A 15359-nucleotide genomic window follows, 5' to 3' on the forward strand; every position below is an offset into this window, starting at 1 on the left:
TGTGGTGGCTTTTGTAGGTGTCAGTACTGGGGCATGGTGGTCTGTCTGCTTGATTTTTAACAACCTTCTTTTTCAGAAGATTTATGTTGTTGCATCACGTTACACATTGCCAGTAAGAACTGCTTGGAAAATGTGTACTTGTCATACCCAGTGGCAATTTCTGGATTATTCAAAAAGCAAAAGTGAGTTACTTGGTGGGGGGGATGGACAAAACAACAATCAGGTACTGTGCTACTGAGAAATCCTGATAACTACTGTGCCTATTCCCCTTCCTACAAAGGTGTTTCACAGTCAGTGGGCTTTTAAATCTGTAAATGAAGGTAATGAATTCTAGCTTGTCAGATGTACAGAAAAGAAAAATTGGAAGTTTTCTGTAATTCTTCTTGCTGCATTTTTAAACACACTCCGAAATTCTTTCATAGCACAACTGTGCAATGACATTCTTGTCACTGAAGAATGCTTCCAATTATTACTGCTTGAAAATTTCTTTTTCACAAAGTTTTTTGTGTAAGTAGGCTCTTACATAACTCCTAGGAGTATGTCAAGTCTTCCGTGGCATAATGAGAGTTTGGAAGTCAGTTGGTAGTTTGACTTCCCTTACAGACAGTTTACCCACGTTTTTATTTAATCTAATAAACTTTTCCCAAAGAGCAGAATGGTCTTCATCGCCTGTGATAGGATTTGTTGCTCCTGGTGTTTTTGGTGCCTGTGGAGGACAAAGAGGAGAGTAAGTTTCCCCCCCAAATAATTGGGTGTAAACTTGCTAGTCCTGCTGAGAGATGGCTTGCTGCCTCTACCACTGAGGAAGTTATCACCTGTGTGGGTTCTTTCCTGTATGGTGGGAGAAAAATGCTTTAAAGTGTAGGCAAATGCTAAATAAGCTGTAGTTCTAAGTCTAAGTGGGTGAGAACCTTTGTATAAAGGGCGAGGGGGAAAGATTTTTCTAGTTCTACCCAGCATATCCTTTTCAGCTTGCCTCTGTACTGCTCCCGTTTAATTCTTGCGGAAGGATGGCCAGCATGTCGAGCCATGCTGCTGCAGGGGTTGCTTTCTGAACTGATTTGCCCTAAGTGTTATACATGCCAAGTTAACACATCACCTGTGCAGTCAATCTCAATGATGAGCCGGAAATCGTGTACTGGTGGTTTTGGCCATATAGCCAAGATGGTAAAGCAGTAGTTTTTATTCTGAAAAAGGCATCTTCAGATTCCTGGCACGGAGCCTAGTGACCTTTGTCTTTTGATCAAGCAGAACTTCAAAACAGTGACTCTCCAGCTTGATTCCACCTCTGATAAATTACAGAGCTGCCTCTCAGAGCTGCTTACGGCTTCCTTTGAGACTCCTCAGACTGCTGGTTATGCAGGACTTGCTTTGGGATGCAATTTTATCACATTGGCAATCTGTAATTTAACAGACGAGATGTCAAGTGCCAAGTTTTGTGTTGTCATAGAAATTTATTAAGCTGGCAAGCTCTGCTGTTGTAACTCACTGGAAAGCTGTTTCAGTATAAGCCAAATGTTGTTAGGGTTAGCTTATTGCAGTTCTTTGTGTGTGTTGCTCATTCACAATTGCTTGTTTTGGTGTGTATGGTTGAGTGCAATACTGCTTTGATGGTAGTGAGGCAAAATATTGCAGAGATGGTGAAAAAGCACTTTTTTTTTTTTGTATAAACTTGTGATTGATGCTTTGAGTGATTCTGACCTCTGATTGTTGCTGTGTGGTATCTAATTCATTATGCTTTTTCTCGTTTTCTTCCTTCTCACAGTGCTTGCAAGGGTAGTCATTCTTCTGACTGAGCTGTTTGCCAGCTCTTTCAGACTGGCAAAATGCAGAAATGAATGAATGTAGTTGGGTAGTGTGAAAACAACTAAGCTTGTGTTGTGAAAACTTAACTATGTCCACAAGGAAGAAGTACTATTATGTCCAATGGTTTATGTAAGTTAAGCTACCAAACTTGTCTATATTATCAATTTCTTTGTTAAACTTTAGTTTTCTTGTTTGCTAAACTAGCTTGTAAGCAAAAATATAAAAGAAAAAGCTCTGAGGCATAATGCTGAATTCTTCTGGGGTTTAACTTTCTACCCAATCGTGTTCTGGTGGAAGTAGAAAATACAGAGAAACCACTAACTGCTTTTTGCACCATATAAACTGCTTAATTTTTTTAATGAAAAGCCCACAACCTAAAAAACTGCTAAAATTGACTGGTTCCATGACAAGATAACAGCAGTGTCTAGAATGTAGCTGTGAAGTTGCTGCAGAACTTGAATCTAATGAAATATTGTCTTCCAGGTGCCATGTTTCAGAACAGAGGAAGACAACTGAGAAAGAAGAGCTGAAGAAAGTAACACAGAACCAGATACAGGCTAATTGGGGGAAAAAAATTAACCTGTCTCTGAGGTGACTAAAGGGGAATAATGGTGATTTTGCGCCGGGCTCGGCCGCCTGCTTCCGCCCCAACCAGCAATGAATCTTGACTCGCTCTCGCTGGCCTTGTCTCAAATCAGCTACCTGGTGGACAATTTAACCAAGAAAAACTACCGAGCCAGCCAGCAGGAAATACAGCATGTAAGTAAGCTAATGATGCTAAAAAAGAAATTCTGGAGAGGAAAAAATGGGAGTGTCAAATGAAGTTTCTCTTCCCGTTTGAATTGTGCTCCTCAGTGCTCTCGTGTGCTTTACTGTGTACTGTTTTCTGCGGAGCTGAGAACCGCAACTTGCGTTGCTGATATTCCTGTTGACTTCATCTCTCAGGTCATGGAATATGGCAGCTCAGAGCCAAGACCAGTATTAAGTTTGTTGTTGAATATTAGGATTAACTGCAGCTCTTGGAGTGTGGTATGCAAAGCTTTCCTAACACCTTCAGGTTAAATCTTTCAACTTTTGGACACTCCATAGAACACTGGTTGGGAGGGGGAGGAGAGAGGGTTTTTTACTAGTAGTTTTTAGGAGAACTACATTTATTTTTCAGAGTTGTTGCACTGAAAGGTGAGTTCATGGTTACTTACATCTGAACACTTTCACTTACCTCGGATGGAAGTGTTTTATTTCTATCATGATATGTGGCTTGGTGGTGAAACCAAGCTGACTTTCTTGGCCCTGGGTTTGCAGAAGGCAGGCAGAGTAACTGTAGATTGAAACTCTTAAGATCTGGGCAAGAATCCTGGTTTAACTGACCCTCTTAAAAATAGCTCTGCCTAGCAGGATGGACTGAAAAGCATTATTTGCAGGGGAGTGCTAGGAGGAAGTGAATGTTACTGAGCCAGTTTTAGAAACTGGTTTAGTTCAGTTCCCAGTAGACAGCTGGGCAAGCTAATTCTTTTTTTTTTACCCTAGTGCAGTCCTGCAGTGACTTGAATCAGATTAGGAGGCCAGAGGGCTTAGGCAGAGTGACTTTCTGGTAACAGCTGACTTCAAAAGTGCATTCATTGCATTGAGGTGAGGGTGTGATTTCAGCAGGATTCACTGCGTGATCTCGTAAGCCATGAAATGGAATATGTTTCTTGTAACTTTTGTGAAGTTTCCATGTTTTTTCAAGTTCAGTGCTTGCAGGGGGCTCATCTGAGATCATGCTGTCCTTGCGATCACTATTGGTTTCAACATGATTTTTGCAGCAAGGTGTGACTGAGGCATGACTTGCAGATTTGTCATGAACGCTTACGTAAAGCATGATAAACATTTCTTTGATTTGGGAGAAGATACGGTTGATCTGCTCTTCAGTTGGAATATAGATCTCTAAAACAGGGACAGATTGTTCCTTATCCTTCACAGCAGGCCTCGGACTTACTGTGTTGAGAGACCGGAAACTGGTCTGTGGAGATGGCTGGTTTGTGTATGTTTGGTTATCAGACAGATCAAGGATTTCAAGACTAAATTCCTAAAATCTTGTCTTTTGGTTTTTTTTTAAACTTCCTGGTCTTACTTTGTTTGTGTGGTTGCTAGTAAAATTTTTCCTTAGAGTTGAAGAGATAAGTGTATGCTTTAACTCTTTGTCTCAGTACACTGCTTGATGTAAATTTTTGGCATAATCCACTCCATTTTACAAAGCTTATATGTAAGCATACAGAGTATGTGGAAAACCGTACCTGGAGTTCTTGTCCCAACTGACCAAAATGACACTTGCATTTAAATGTACCACTCAGAGTGGCAAAACTTGAGGAACTAATTTCTGCTTAAACATGCTTTCAGTAGTCATTTAACATAGGTGAGGCTTTAAGACTGCTTTAAATATAGAATGTATGTTAAAAAAAACCCCAAACAAACCTTTTATGCATTTGCCAGAGGCACATTCCACAGAATGGCTTCCTCTGAAATGATTTTTTTGTGGTCTCCTTTTCCTGAAGTAGTGGTAAGGAGAGCCTGGTTGGAGAGGAAGGAAGGGTTTTATGGGCAGAGTCATCTCGGAAAGCAAAACTTTCTGGATTGAGAAAATCAGAGTTATTTTTGATCTAACCCTCTGTTTGCCTAAACAAAATCCAGCTTGTATGATAAATTCAAATAAGGCTGGGTCAAACTGTATCCTGAATGACAGACTGGTTGAGGTGGGAAGGGACCTGTGGAGGTCACCTGGTCCAACCTCCTGCTCAAACAGGGTCACCTAGAGCTGGTTACCCAGGAATGTCCAGACAGCTTTTGAGTATCTTCATAGATGGAGACCCCACAACCTCTCTGGGCAGCCGATGCTAGTGCTTGGTCACCCTCATGGTAAAACAAAGTCAGTCTTTACAGATTATTTTATGATTGGGTACACTGTCTTGTAAATGTGTATGAAGGCTGCCAATACGATGTTTTCTTTCAGCTCTTTCTACAGGAAAACTAGCAATTCTCATTCCCTATTTCCTGGAAAAGCTTTTATGTGAATGTTGTTAGAGTTGAAAGATGCTGCACTGAACTTATAGCCTTCTCTTCCCCTCTTCCTCATATGTTAAACTTTCAAATTATTAATCATGTGAAGTCACTTTCATGCGAGGAAGGAAGAAATCTAGTTCTGAGGTAGAGAGGTTGTGTTGATGGCCTCAGTATGTACAGTTTTCTTCTGTATCCATCTGATTTGATGAATTCATCTTGGTCATGGCACCAGATAGCTCCCTAAGAGTTTGCTCCAGCTTCATGCTGGTCTTGTTGCCATATCTAAATCTGTGTATTTAATTGGGATTGCCTAAAAGAACTGCCTGTTTTCCAAAGCCTGTGCTAACTAGTAGAACTTGTTGTCAATCGCTGTCAACACCTGGGGGTGTTGGTTGATGGACAGCTGCACATGAGCCAGCAGTGTGCCCAGGTGGCCAAGAAGGCCAACAGCATCCTAGCCTGTATCAGCATTAGTGTGGCCAGCAGGAGCCAGGCAGGGATTGTGCCTGTGTACTTGGCACTGCTGAGGCCGCACCTCAAATATGGTGTTCAGTGTTGGGCCCCTCACTACAAGAAGGATGTTGAGGTGCTGGAGTGTGTCCAGAGAAGGGCAATGAAGCCGGTGAGGGGTCTGGAGCACAAGTCTGATGAGGAACAACTGAGGGAACAGGGGTTGTTTAGCCTGGAGGAGGCTGAGGGGAGACCTTATCTCTACAACTACCTGGAAGGGGATTGTGGTGAGGTGGGTGTTGGTCTCTTCTCCCCAGTAATTAGCGATAGGATGAGAGGAAACAGCCTCAAGTTGCACCAGGGGAGGTTTAGATCAGATATTAAGAAAAATTTCTTCACCGAAAGGGTTGTCAAACGTTGGTACAGGCTGCCCAGGGGAAGTGGTTGAGTCACTATCCCTGGAGGTATTTAAAAGACATGTAGACGTGGTGCTCAGGGACATGGTTTAGTGGTGGACTTGGCAGTGCTGGGTTGGCGGTTGGACTTCATGATCTTAAAGGTCTTTTCCAACTTAAATGATTCTATGATTCAGTTTTGCTGCCTGATCTGAGCATCTTTCTACCTAATCATGGGAGGTAGCTGCCTTAAGACGGCGCTGTCAACATAACTGAAGTGGGCTGTTTACTCTGGACTGACATCTCACGAGTGTATATATTCTAGCCTCTGGTCAAGAAGCAGAGCTATATCCGACTCAGATTTCTTTCCAGCAGAAGAAAACTTGGCAGCCACTGAAATAAGCAGGCTGTGAAGGAAAGGGAAGCGTAATGTCAGATAATGGTAGAAGAATTGAGATGAGAGCAACCAGAAACAGCGGAGCCAGAGCGGACACAGCCAAAAGCAATGCTCTTTGTCTTTTTTGCACAAAGAAGCTACTGGCAAACAAGGATATTTATGAAGGGGTGAAGCAGTGGGCTTGGTGGAGGCAGGCAGAGCTGCTGGTTTGTACGGGCACGCGTTGTGTCTGTCCTGCATCTAGGAAGGGGGAAACAATGGCAAAAACTTTGCCCATAGGTGAAGGCTGGATTTGATGTTAGCTGCTACTATTTGGACAAAAGAAACAAGCTACTGGTGATGAAGTGACTTCAAATTTCTGCCAGTATGAATTTTATTAAAAAGAAGTAATTCTGTCTGGTTGGATGAGGTTTGAAGAAATGAATAAACACTGAAACAACCTGAAGGTACTTCAAACCACAAGCTGATGAGCTGGTCTATAGCCAGGAGTTAAACTTAAGGCAAATGATGGTGGATGCGAACAGAAATATAACAGTGTTGTTAAGATTTACTAATGAGTGATAGGTGTTGCAAATTAACAGACAGATCATCTATGTATGACTGAGGTATAGAATTCAGTTGAATGAATTCTAATGATAGATTATATCTCATAATGATGATTTATATCTGGGATAAATGCCTGCTACATAGGCATGGCACAGAGGTGTGTGCTGTCCCAAGGCTGTACTTGTGCCAGTTATGCACTGTAGCTGTGGGAAGAATTGGGGAAAAGTGAGGCCATGTGAGGATTCTGGGCTGCTTTGGTGGCAGAGAAGCTTGAAATCATCCTCTAGGGGACTTGAAAACCCGTATTTACTTACGTTTTTAAGAATACTGCCCATGAAATGCATGGCTTCTCTGTCAATGACTGGTATCTAGATTTTTTCTTTATCTCTTAGTTTATACTTTTTGTTTGCAAGTAGAGTTAATGACTTGGTTTCTATGTTACTGATTAAAAAGGAACATTCGTAGCAGTTTTGTTAAAACTAGATGATTTAACCACTATAAGTACTGTTGTATCCACAGTACTAAACACAGATCTTGCTCTGTAATGACCGTTTGCTACCAAGTTGTTTTTGATTATTTTTTTTTCCAGATTGTGAATAGGCACGGTCCCGAGGCAGACAGGCATTTACTACGCTGTCTATTCTCGCACGTGGATTTCAGTGGCGATGGTAAAAGCAGTGGCAAAGATTTCCATCAGGTAAAGTTTGCACTGAGGGACCTGTGTATTAGTTTTGGTTGTTACAAAGCTGCAATAGGTTTTGATCCATTTTAAGTATAAAGGTTAGAGATAAATAGCTTCAAGTAAACTTTTTTTCTAGTATATGGCCTTTCAATTGCAAGCACCTTTTGCTAGTCCTCAAGTCAGAAGACAACAAATTGTTGGTATCTGACTCTTACAATCCCTTGATGTGGAAAAATAGATAGTGTCAGTACAATTGCTCTTTGTGCCACGTGCAGTGCTCTATTTTGAAAGCCTCTGTCTTTTAAAACTTTGTCCAAATCCACTAACTGCCGCTTCTGGTGCTGGCTATGTCTCTTCTGAGGAGTGTTTTCATCCTTAAACAAGGCATCCTTTGCCACAGACTTTTTAGCTGATAAACAGGAATTGAATATTCTTAGATTGCCTATTGCAATCTGTGAGGGTGCTTACAGAAATGAAACACTGCACACATGGCGGAGAATGTTTAATCACTTAGTCTTAAAAAACCCCCAACAAACTAAACTTGAAGAAAACTTGTATGAAAAGAAACTAGTTAATGAGAATTTGGGCACTTAAAAGGCTTAAGCACCTTATCTTTGTTTCGTTTTACTGCACACAGTGAACAGTGGAAGTTTTGTTTTATTGTTCTGTTACAAAACGTGTGTTCAAGTTATCCTGTTCTTTTCAGACTCAATTTCTGATCCAGGAGTGTGCGTCGCTGATTACAAAACCAAACTTTATCTCGACGCTGTCCTACGCCATTGACAATCCATTGCACTATCAGAAGGTTTGTATGCTTCATGAAGGGGATCCCCATGTCAGAAATGACAGTGAATTGGTTTGTAGGAAGCAGCTGGTTTTCCCTTGTTTTTCCTTGTTTGGTTTTTTATGGCTAAGATTGGCTGTACTAAAGTCTTCAAAAATTGAGCTTGCCCAGAAGTTGTGGGTTTGTTTTTTTCTTAAACTGAGCAGGTTATTCAATTGCTCAGAATGACTGAAAACTAATTTTAAAGCTTAATCTAACTTTATTACTTTATGGCTTGTTTTTGGCAGCCAGAACCAAAATAAATCATCGGTCCTCCTGTTTCGTTCAGTGTGAAAGCCGTGATGGGCGTTTAATGGTGAAAGGGTGGGATATGCAGGAGAAACTTTTAGTCTAGACATATCCAAAAATAGTTCCAAAGGTGCTTTCTTTAGCCATATAAGCTTTGTGTTAATCTACAGCAGATTAGTTACTAATATTCCAGACCTACGAATAGACTCTGGATAGCCTGCCACATTACGAATGGTACTAATCACGTAACAGCTTCCATTTAACTCTTCTTACCTGTTTCAGAGTCTAAAGCCTTCACCCCATTTATTTGCCCAATTGAGTAAAGTCATCAAATTAAGTAAAGTTCAAGAGGTAGGTGAATATTTATTTCAAAAATATTCAAATATTTTTGGCTATGCTTGTTATAAAGGATGATGTCCCCTTATCATGATGTTTGTTCTTCTTTGCAGGTGATTTTTGGTCTCGCTTTACTGAACTCTTTCAGCTCAGATCTACGAGGTTTTGGTAAGTGAAGCTCCAAAGTACTGCAGCAGGGACACCTTTTCTGTTTTTAAGCAGTAGGCTTTCTAGATGGATAGATGTGTGCCTGCGTGACCTGAGTAATGCAAGACCTTGCAATCAGTAGTGCTATTGAAGTCTCACACAATTTTGAGAGGGGCAATAGATAGCACGGTTGTCTTACAGGAACTTGGAGGTACCTTCTGTGAACGACTTGCTAGATAATGAATCAAATTGAGGTACTGTGAGATCTTACCTTTTAGTTGCTCATTAATATTTTAGTTCTGAGGTATGGATTATGAGACTTTGATTTAAATCTGAACTGTTGTGGCTTGTAATAAACAAACATAGATTAAGAGAGTGGTACCTAGCTAAAGAGTCTTCCTATTAAAAAGAGATTTCAGGTTTTGACTCTAGCCTCTTCTGTTTTCAAAAGCTGCCCAGTTTATCAAACAGAAACTCCCAGATCTTTTGCGCTCTTACATTGACGCGGACGTCAGTGGAAATCAAGAAGGTGGCTTCCAAGATATTGCAATAGAGGTCCTGCACCTTCTCCTCTCCCATCTCCTTTTTGGGCAGAAGGGAGCCTTTGGGGTAGGACAGGAACAGATTGACGCTTTCCTCAAAACATTACGTAGAGGTAAGTGGGGGGGTGTTCCAGAAGCCTGACTAAATGCAAACTTTGAAATGGATTTTTGTAACTTACTGTCAGTACAGACTGCTGCTGAAATGGTGGGGAGCTTGGCAAGGAAGAATTCAGGAAGTTTTCATAACTAAACTGACAGAAGAATACCACTGTTCTGGTATCGGGTCATAATGCACTTTTTCTTTCAAAAAGCAGTAATGGGTTTGGGGTTTTTTTTTTTTTTAAAGTTTGTTCAATGAGCATTAAGTAGGGGGTATTCAAGTCTGTGCTTGCTTTGTTGTGTGGGATGGTGTTTGTGGATTTAACTAAAGCAACTTGGTGCACTGTAGTTGAAAAACTTGTATGTTCCTTACACTGGAAGGAGTTCATTACCATTTCACATAGGTGGTGCAGGTCTGTGAGGAACACTAGCACAGTGAGGGAAGTGGCTTTGAATAAAACTAATCCATCTCCTGGAAGCTACTGTGGTCCTTGTGTGATGGCAGGGGATGTTACCGACAGGCTGTGAGCTGGTAGCCTCTTCCGTTCTGAAAAAACAGTGCTTGCTGTAAGCCCATCAGAATAAGGAGGATTTGGCCTTGAAGCTGACTTAATTTAATTTAATTCAACCCAATCCTTGGTTCTGCACAGACCTAGAGGAAGGCACCTGTTATACAAGAGCAAAATATTTGTTCTATTTACGTGTAACTTCTTAGTTTATACTTCAATGAAGATAGTGTATTAGCTTCTGCAATTCCTCACGCTTTGCTTTGGGAAATTAGGAACTCTTCTCTGGAACAGCCCTGAAGGGTATGGAAGCATTATGCATCATTTTAAAGATGATGCATAAGGCATCAGGAAAGATGTTTTTGTAAGGTGTCTTTGCTGCTTTCCACTGTGAGCAAAACTCCCACCCACACATCTGATCCTCTCATGACTGACTGTCTTAAACTTTGCTTCCCTGGAAGGAAGAATTCTCTCCTTCCATGCCCAAGTGCCTGGTGTACATTTGCTAGACTTCTTAAACTCAATAGCAGCTCCTTTGTTTCCTAATACTTCCTGATTTGGAGGAGAGGCTTTTGCTACACTGCTGTAATTGTTTCCTGCTCTGTGCTTTTTTTGATGATTGCTGCTAGTGACAATCTAGTTCTAAACTTACCACCAGCACAGCTGCTAACCCTTTGGGCAGCTGGAGTGAACCTGCATGAACCTAGTCCAGTCTGCATTCTTGTCCTCTGGGAATATCCAAGTTCCAGTAGAGAACTGGGAGGTGGGATGGAGGACTGCTGCATGAGTGCCCTCTTGATTTCTGCAGCAGCAAGGAAACTCTAGCACATCAGTCAAAGTTATTTTGAATAGTCACTTGCATAAAAGTGATGTTCGGGGGGGGTTTGACACTCTTTTTTTTGTTACTCTTGCCTTTAGATTTTCCCCAGGAGCGTTGCCCTGTGGTGCTTGCACCACTTCTATACCCTGAAAAACGGGACATTCTAATGGACAGGATCCTGCCTGATTCTGGAGGGATAGCCAAAACCATGATGGAGAGTTCTCTGGCAGATTTCATGCAAGAAGTTGGTTATGGCTTTTGTACAAGGTTTGTAGGAAAATTACATTTTCCAGCATCTTAGTGGTTTGCTTTCTTTTTTTTTTTTTTGAGGCAAAAGGTGAGGAACGCTTAAAGCACTAAAATAACTAGAACCTCACTAAGTTTTACGAAGTCATTTGTTTTGATTCCTGCTTTATATTTTGTTTTATTCTAATGTTTATAGCATGGATGTTAAGACTGTGTAGGATTTTGTGGTGGTAAGAACTGCTAGGTAGAGGTATTCAAATTCCTTGTGAAGGTTTTATGAGAATTCAGCTACCACCTTTTTTTTAATGTAAAAACAAAGTGGCTAGGTAGGCATAAATTCCAACTAAATCCTGCTAGATCTTTGGAAGAACTGTGGTCTTGTGACAGATTCCTGTTAGCTCACTGTCCACATGAAACAGAAGAACTGAATATAATAGTCTCACTTCAAGAGTTGACCACCAGCAGCTTTCTGTTTATATTGGGTTTTGGTCAGTGTGGTACACAGTATGATTGAGATTATTTGTAGCTGTAGAAGCTAATTCTGAGAGTGAATTGCTAGAGTATCTCAACAGCTGCATCAGTCTTTGCCTGCTTAGGCTTATTTCGGTAAAAATACTGTTTAAGACTGAGTCTTAAACTTGCCCTGAGTTTGTGTGTATATTCGTAGACATACATTACCCAGATCTTCAACAGTGTTCCATGTTCTTGCTCTCTGCCCCTAGTCTGATATGTTAGATGGGCAGCTCTTTTAACTTGGCTTGCTGGAGCCGTGTGAAAGGGACTGGCATCCATAGAGCTGTGTGGGCTTGCGGGTATGGTGTGAGCAGGACTAAAGATCTTCCCTTTATAGCACCTAGCATAAGCGTTGCATTACATGGGCTATTTCTTTATATACGTTTGTGAATTGGAATAGTTACTAGGAAAGTGGAAGAAGGTAGACTTTAGTCAGAAGCTGCCTATTGAAGAGTTAATTTGAATGTATTAAAGATTTATTTCCTGCTGTATATCTGCTATCTGCATTAATCCAGCTCAACTTTTTGAATGCAGTTTTTAAGGGTTTAGGATAGCGCTCTAATACCCGTAGTGATAACAGGAGCCTGCAAGTGTGTGGCTGGTTTTGAAGGGGGCCTTAGTCTTAGTCCTCAGTTTGTTTTTTAAAGGAAGATTCACTTAAGCATGAGCTAAGAGAAGTAAATGATTCTGTATTTGAAAAGAAAGGCTATTGACTACCTCGAGGAGGTGATCTATATCTCTGAGATATAAACATAACCTTCTGTTTTAAACAGTGAAGAAAGAAGCGCAGTTAAATAAGTTGGAAGAGACTGAAAATTATTTCCTTCGTTAACATGCACCTGTTAATAATTAACATTTTTGATCTATAGTGATGCTGTATAAATCTTGTTGGCCTAACTATGACATGTCCATGAAGTGAACCAAAAATTGAAAAGAAGGCCTTCAGTTCTAAAATTTGGACTTAAGCATCTGCTCATTGTTTGTTCTTTTGGTTCCCTGGAAGGTTTTTGCTAGTGACCTCTGATCAGAAACGCTATGATTTGCAGCAGGCTAAAAGGTGTACCTTCACAGCTTACCTTTTGAACAGGGCACGTCATTTTGAAACGTGTTCTCAGAGCCTTTGTTTCACTTCTAGCTAGCAGAAAACTTTGGTCTTTGAAGCTGTATATTACAGGTCAATACATGGAAGTGCTTTTAACAGAAAACAGTGCGAAACTTACCCTGTGCTTTCCCTTTGGCAAAGCATAGGCTGGGAAACATCACTCACTTAAGTAGACCTAGCTTTGAACTGAATACATGGCACAGTATGTTTCATGGAAATAATTGCACGGACTTTCTGCTAAATTTCTCTTCTTTCTTGTCCTGGAATTTTGTTGGGTCATTTGACTAACATAACTGAAGTTGAGTGAATGGTCATATTTTACAGTCTGCAGTTAGTTTTTCCCAACAATCTGTGTGCTGTCCCAACTGTTCTCACTGTGCCACAGTGAAACCCGCTTTCACATTAAGATCTCTTGTTTTCTTGCATCTTAGTGTTGAAGAATGTCGCAACATAATCATGCAGTTTGGTGTTCGGGAAGTCACAGCTGCCCAGGTTGCCAGGGTTTTGGGGATGATGGCTCGAACTCATTCGGGGTTGACGGATGGTATTCCATTACAAGTGAGTGGCCTGCTGGGATGGAGATTATGTATATATATTTAAATCAGCAGAAAATGATGAATTAAAATGCTAGTCTCTAGTAATTTAAAAATTGTTTTTGTTATTCAGCACTTACACTTCTAACTTCTGCTGTAAATGTCTATAATAGATTCTTGTCTTTATAGATGTCTATAAAAGATTCTCAGAAGTGTGCGACTGGTGTCGTTACTGATCTGAACTTCGGCTTACCTTCACAGTGCAGGGAGTTCTGTAGCTAGTGGCTTTTGAGACGGCTTTATTTTTAACTAGTATCTGATTGAGTGTATTTAACTTGCAGTCTATTTCGGCTCCTGGCAGTGGGATTTGGAGTGATGGAAAAGATAAAAGTGATGGAGCACAAGCCCATACCTGGAATGTGGAGGTCTTAATTGATGTTCTTAAAGAGCTGGTAAGTTTTGTGAGCATCTTGGTCTTTTATGCAGAATAGCTGGAAGAAGGGCATGTCTCAGTGTGAATATAAAGTTTTTTAAGCTCCTAGCAGCCTTGAATGACTGTGAATCTCATTAATGTAATTGTGTTGCTGTACTTAAATGATTGGTGTTTTTTGCCCCGGTGAACAAGAATATTTTGAGGAATTTGTGGGAAATAAAAGCTGTCTGAATGGCTAACTGGGGTGCAACTTGAGATTTATTCCACACTACTCCCACGTTCTCCAGCTTCTGTTCTTTAAGGGTTTTTGTGTTGGAACTTATTTCTGGTAGTGGAAAGTTTTGTGCATCAGGCACCTTGTTTTGAAAAGCTTCTCACTGTAGGCATTAATGATGAAAATGAAACAAAATATTTTGTAGCTACTCGTTCCAAAACTCTAGATGCTGCTTGCGTACGATGACACTTCAGAAATGGGAAGGTTTTTCCACTGCTTCAAGCAGCAATTTTTGTAATTAACTCAGTGAAACATGAGTACAGTTTCCTTTGCTTACCTTATATTGGGTGATTATTTTCTGTATGTTCCCTCTAATCTATGCAGGAGTCACTGTTTTGTTTTTCTAAACCTCGGAACATACAATTAGCTTTGTCTTGGGTGCTCGCTTATCTCTGAAATGAATGGTCTGCCTTCCACAATGGCCATAGCTCCCTCCAAGCTCCTTTATCCTTATGGTTTCACACTATTGCTGAAAATCTAATAGGTGCTTTGCAAGTACTTGCAGTGTACATTCTTCAAAAGGAAGAGCGAGTTCTGCTTGCCAGAGGGTCAGACCCTTCTGCCTTTTGTTGGCGGGCATATGGAAGTCTACAAAAGGAATGAGTTAGCATGCGAAGAAAGGAGCTATGTGTTTGGGTGGGTTTTTTTTTTGAAGACTTGTTAATGAAATGTTTGGAAGGATAGCCTGTAGCACTGGCAGAAGCGCAAATCTCACAGGCTAGTTTCAAACATTAACTTGCATCAGCTTTCACAACTATCTAAATCCTGTTCTTTTTAAAATGAAAAACTTGGCTTTCAGTTAAGTCAGGTGGATATTAAGCTGGATAAAATACTGCTGACGAGGGTTCTTGCAAGACAGTACTAAAGATTGTAATGTTTGAGGCTTGTTTTTCTGGTTGCAGAATCCTAGCCTGGACTTCAAAGTAGTAACCTACGAACTGGACCACCCAGGATTTCAGATTCGTGACAGCAAGGGCCTCCATATTGTAGTGTTTGGCATTCAGAGAGGGCTGGGCATGGAAGTTTTTCCAGTTAACGCCATATACAGACCTTGGAAGCATGCAGAGGGCCAGGTAGGTTTACCAACACTTCTGCTTTATCTGTACAACACTTGCAGAGTTCCTGAATTTCTTCAGGACTGGTGGACTGGTAACGTGAATTTTTAGGCAAGTCATCTAAGAACTTGGCCTGTAAGGCATAAACCTCGGGTATATTACTGAAGTAGGGCCTGTTAAGTGAACAGTGTCTGTGTTGCTTGGGAAGAGATGGTCACCTGCTACACATGTGTGACAACATCTTTGGTTTTAGCAGAGTTAGAATCCTAGAATCATTAAGGTTGGAAAAGAACTCTTAAGATCATCAAGTCCAACTGTCAATCCAACACCACCATGCCCACTAAACCATGTCCCCAAGTGCCACGT

General features: G+C 40.9%; 1 protein-coding gene across 5 annotated transcripts in view; it reads left to right on the forward strand.

Annotated features, from left to right (window-relative positions):
• Nucleotides 1-2463: 2463 nt before the first annotated feature.
• CNOT1 (CCR4-NOT transcription complex subunit 1) overlaps nucleotides 2464-15359 on the forward strand; it is a gene marked incomplete at its 5' end in the record, with an annotated part of 53290 nt that continues 40394 nt past the window's right edge. For all 5 annotated transcript variants that reach the window (XM_082005794.1, XM_082005796.1, XM_082005795.1 and 2 more), the window contains 10 exons: nucleotides 2464-2565; nucleotides 7223-7330; nucleotides 8022-8120; nucleotides 8670-8738; nucleotides 8837-8891; nucleotides 9322-9525; nucleotides 10936-11104; nucleotides 13130-13256; nucleotides 13573-13683; nucleotides 14841-15011. In XM_082005794.1, coding sequence (XP_081861920.1) covers nucleotides 2464-2565; nucleotides 7223-7330; nucleotides 8022-8120; nucleotides 8670-8738; nucleotides 8837-8891; nucleotides 9322-9525; nucleotides 10936-11104; nucleotides 13130-13256; nucleotides 13573-13683; nucleotides 14841-15011 — 1215 coding nt within the window. The remainder of the gene's footprint in view (nucleotides 2566-7222; nucleotides 7331-8021; nucleotides 8121-8669; nucleotides 8739-8836; nucleotides 8892-9321; nucleotides 9526-10935; nucleotides 11105-13129; nucleotides 13257-13572; nucleotides 13684-14840; nucleotides 15012-15359) is intronic.

This window comes from Phaethon aethereus (assembly GCF_964289735.1).
Source record: "Phaethon aethereus genome assembly, chromosome: 13".
NCBI lineage: Eukaryota > Metazoa > Chordata > Aves > Phaethontiformes > Phaethontidae > Phaethon > Phaethon aethereus.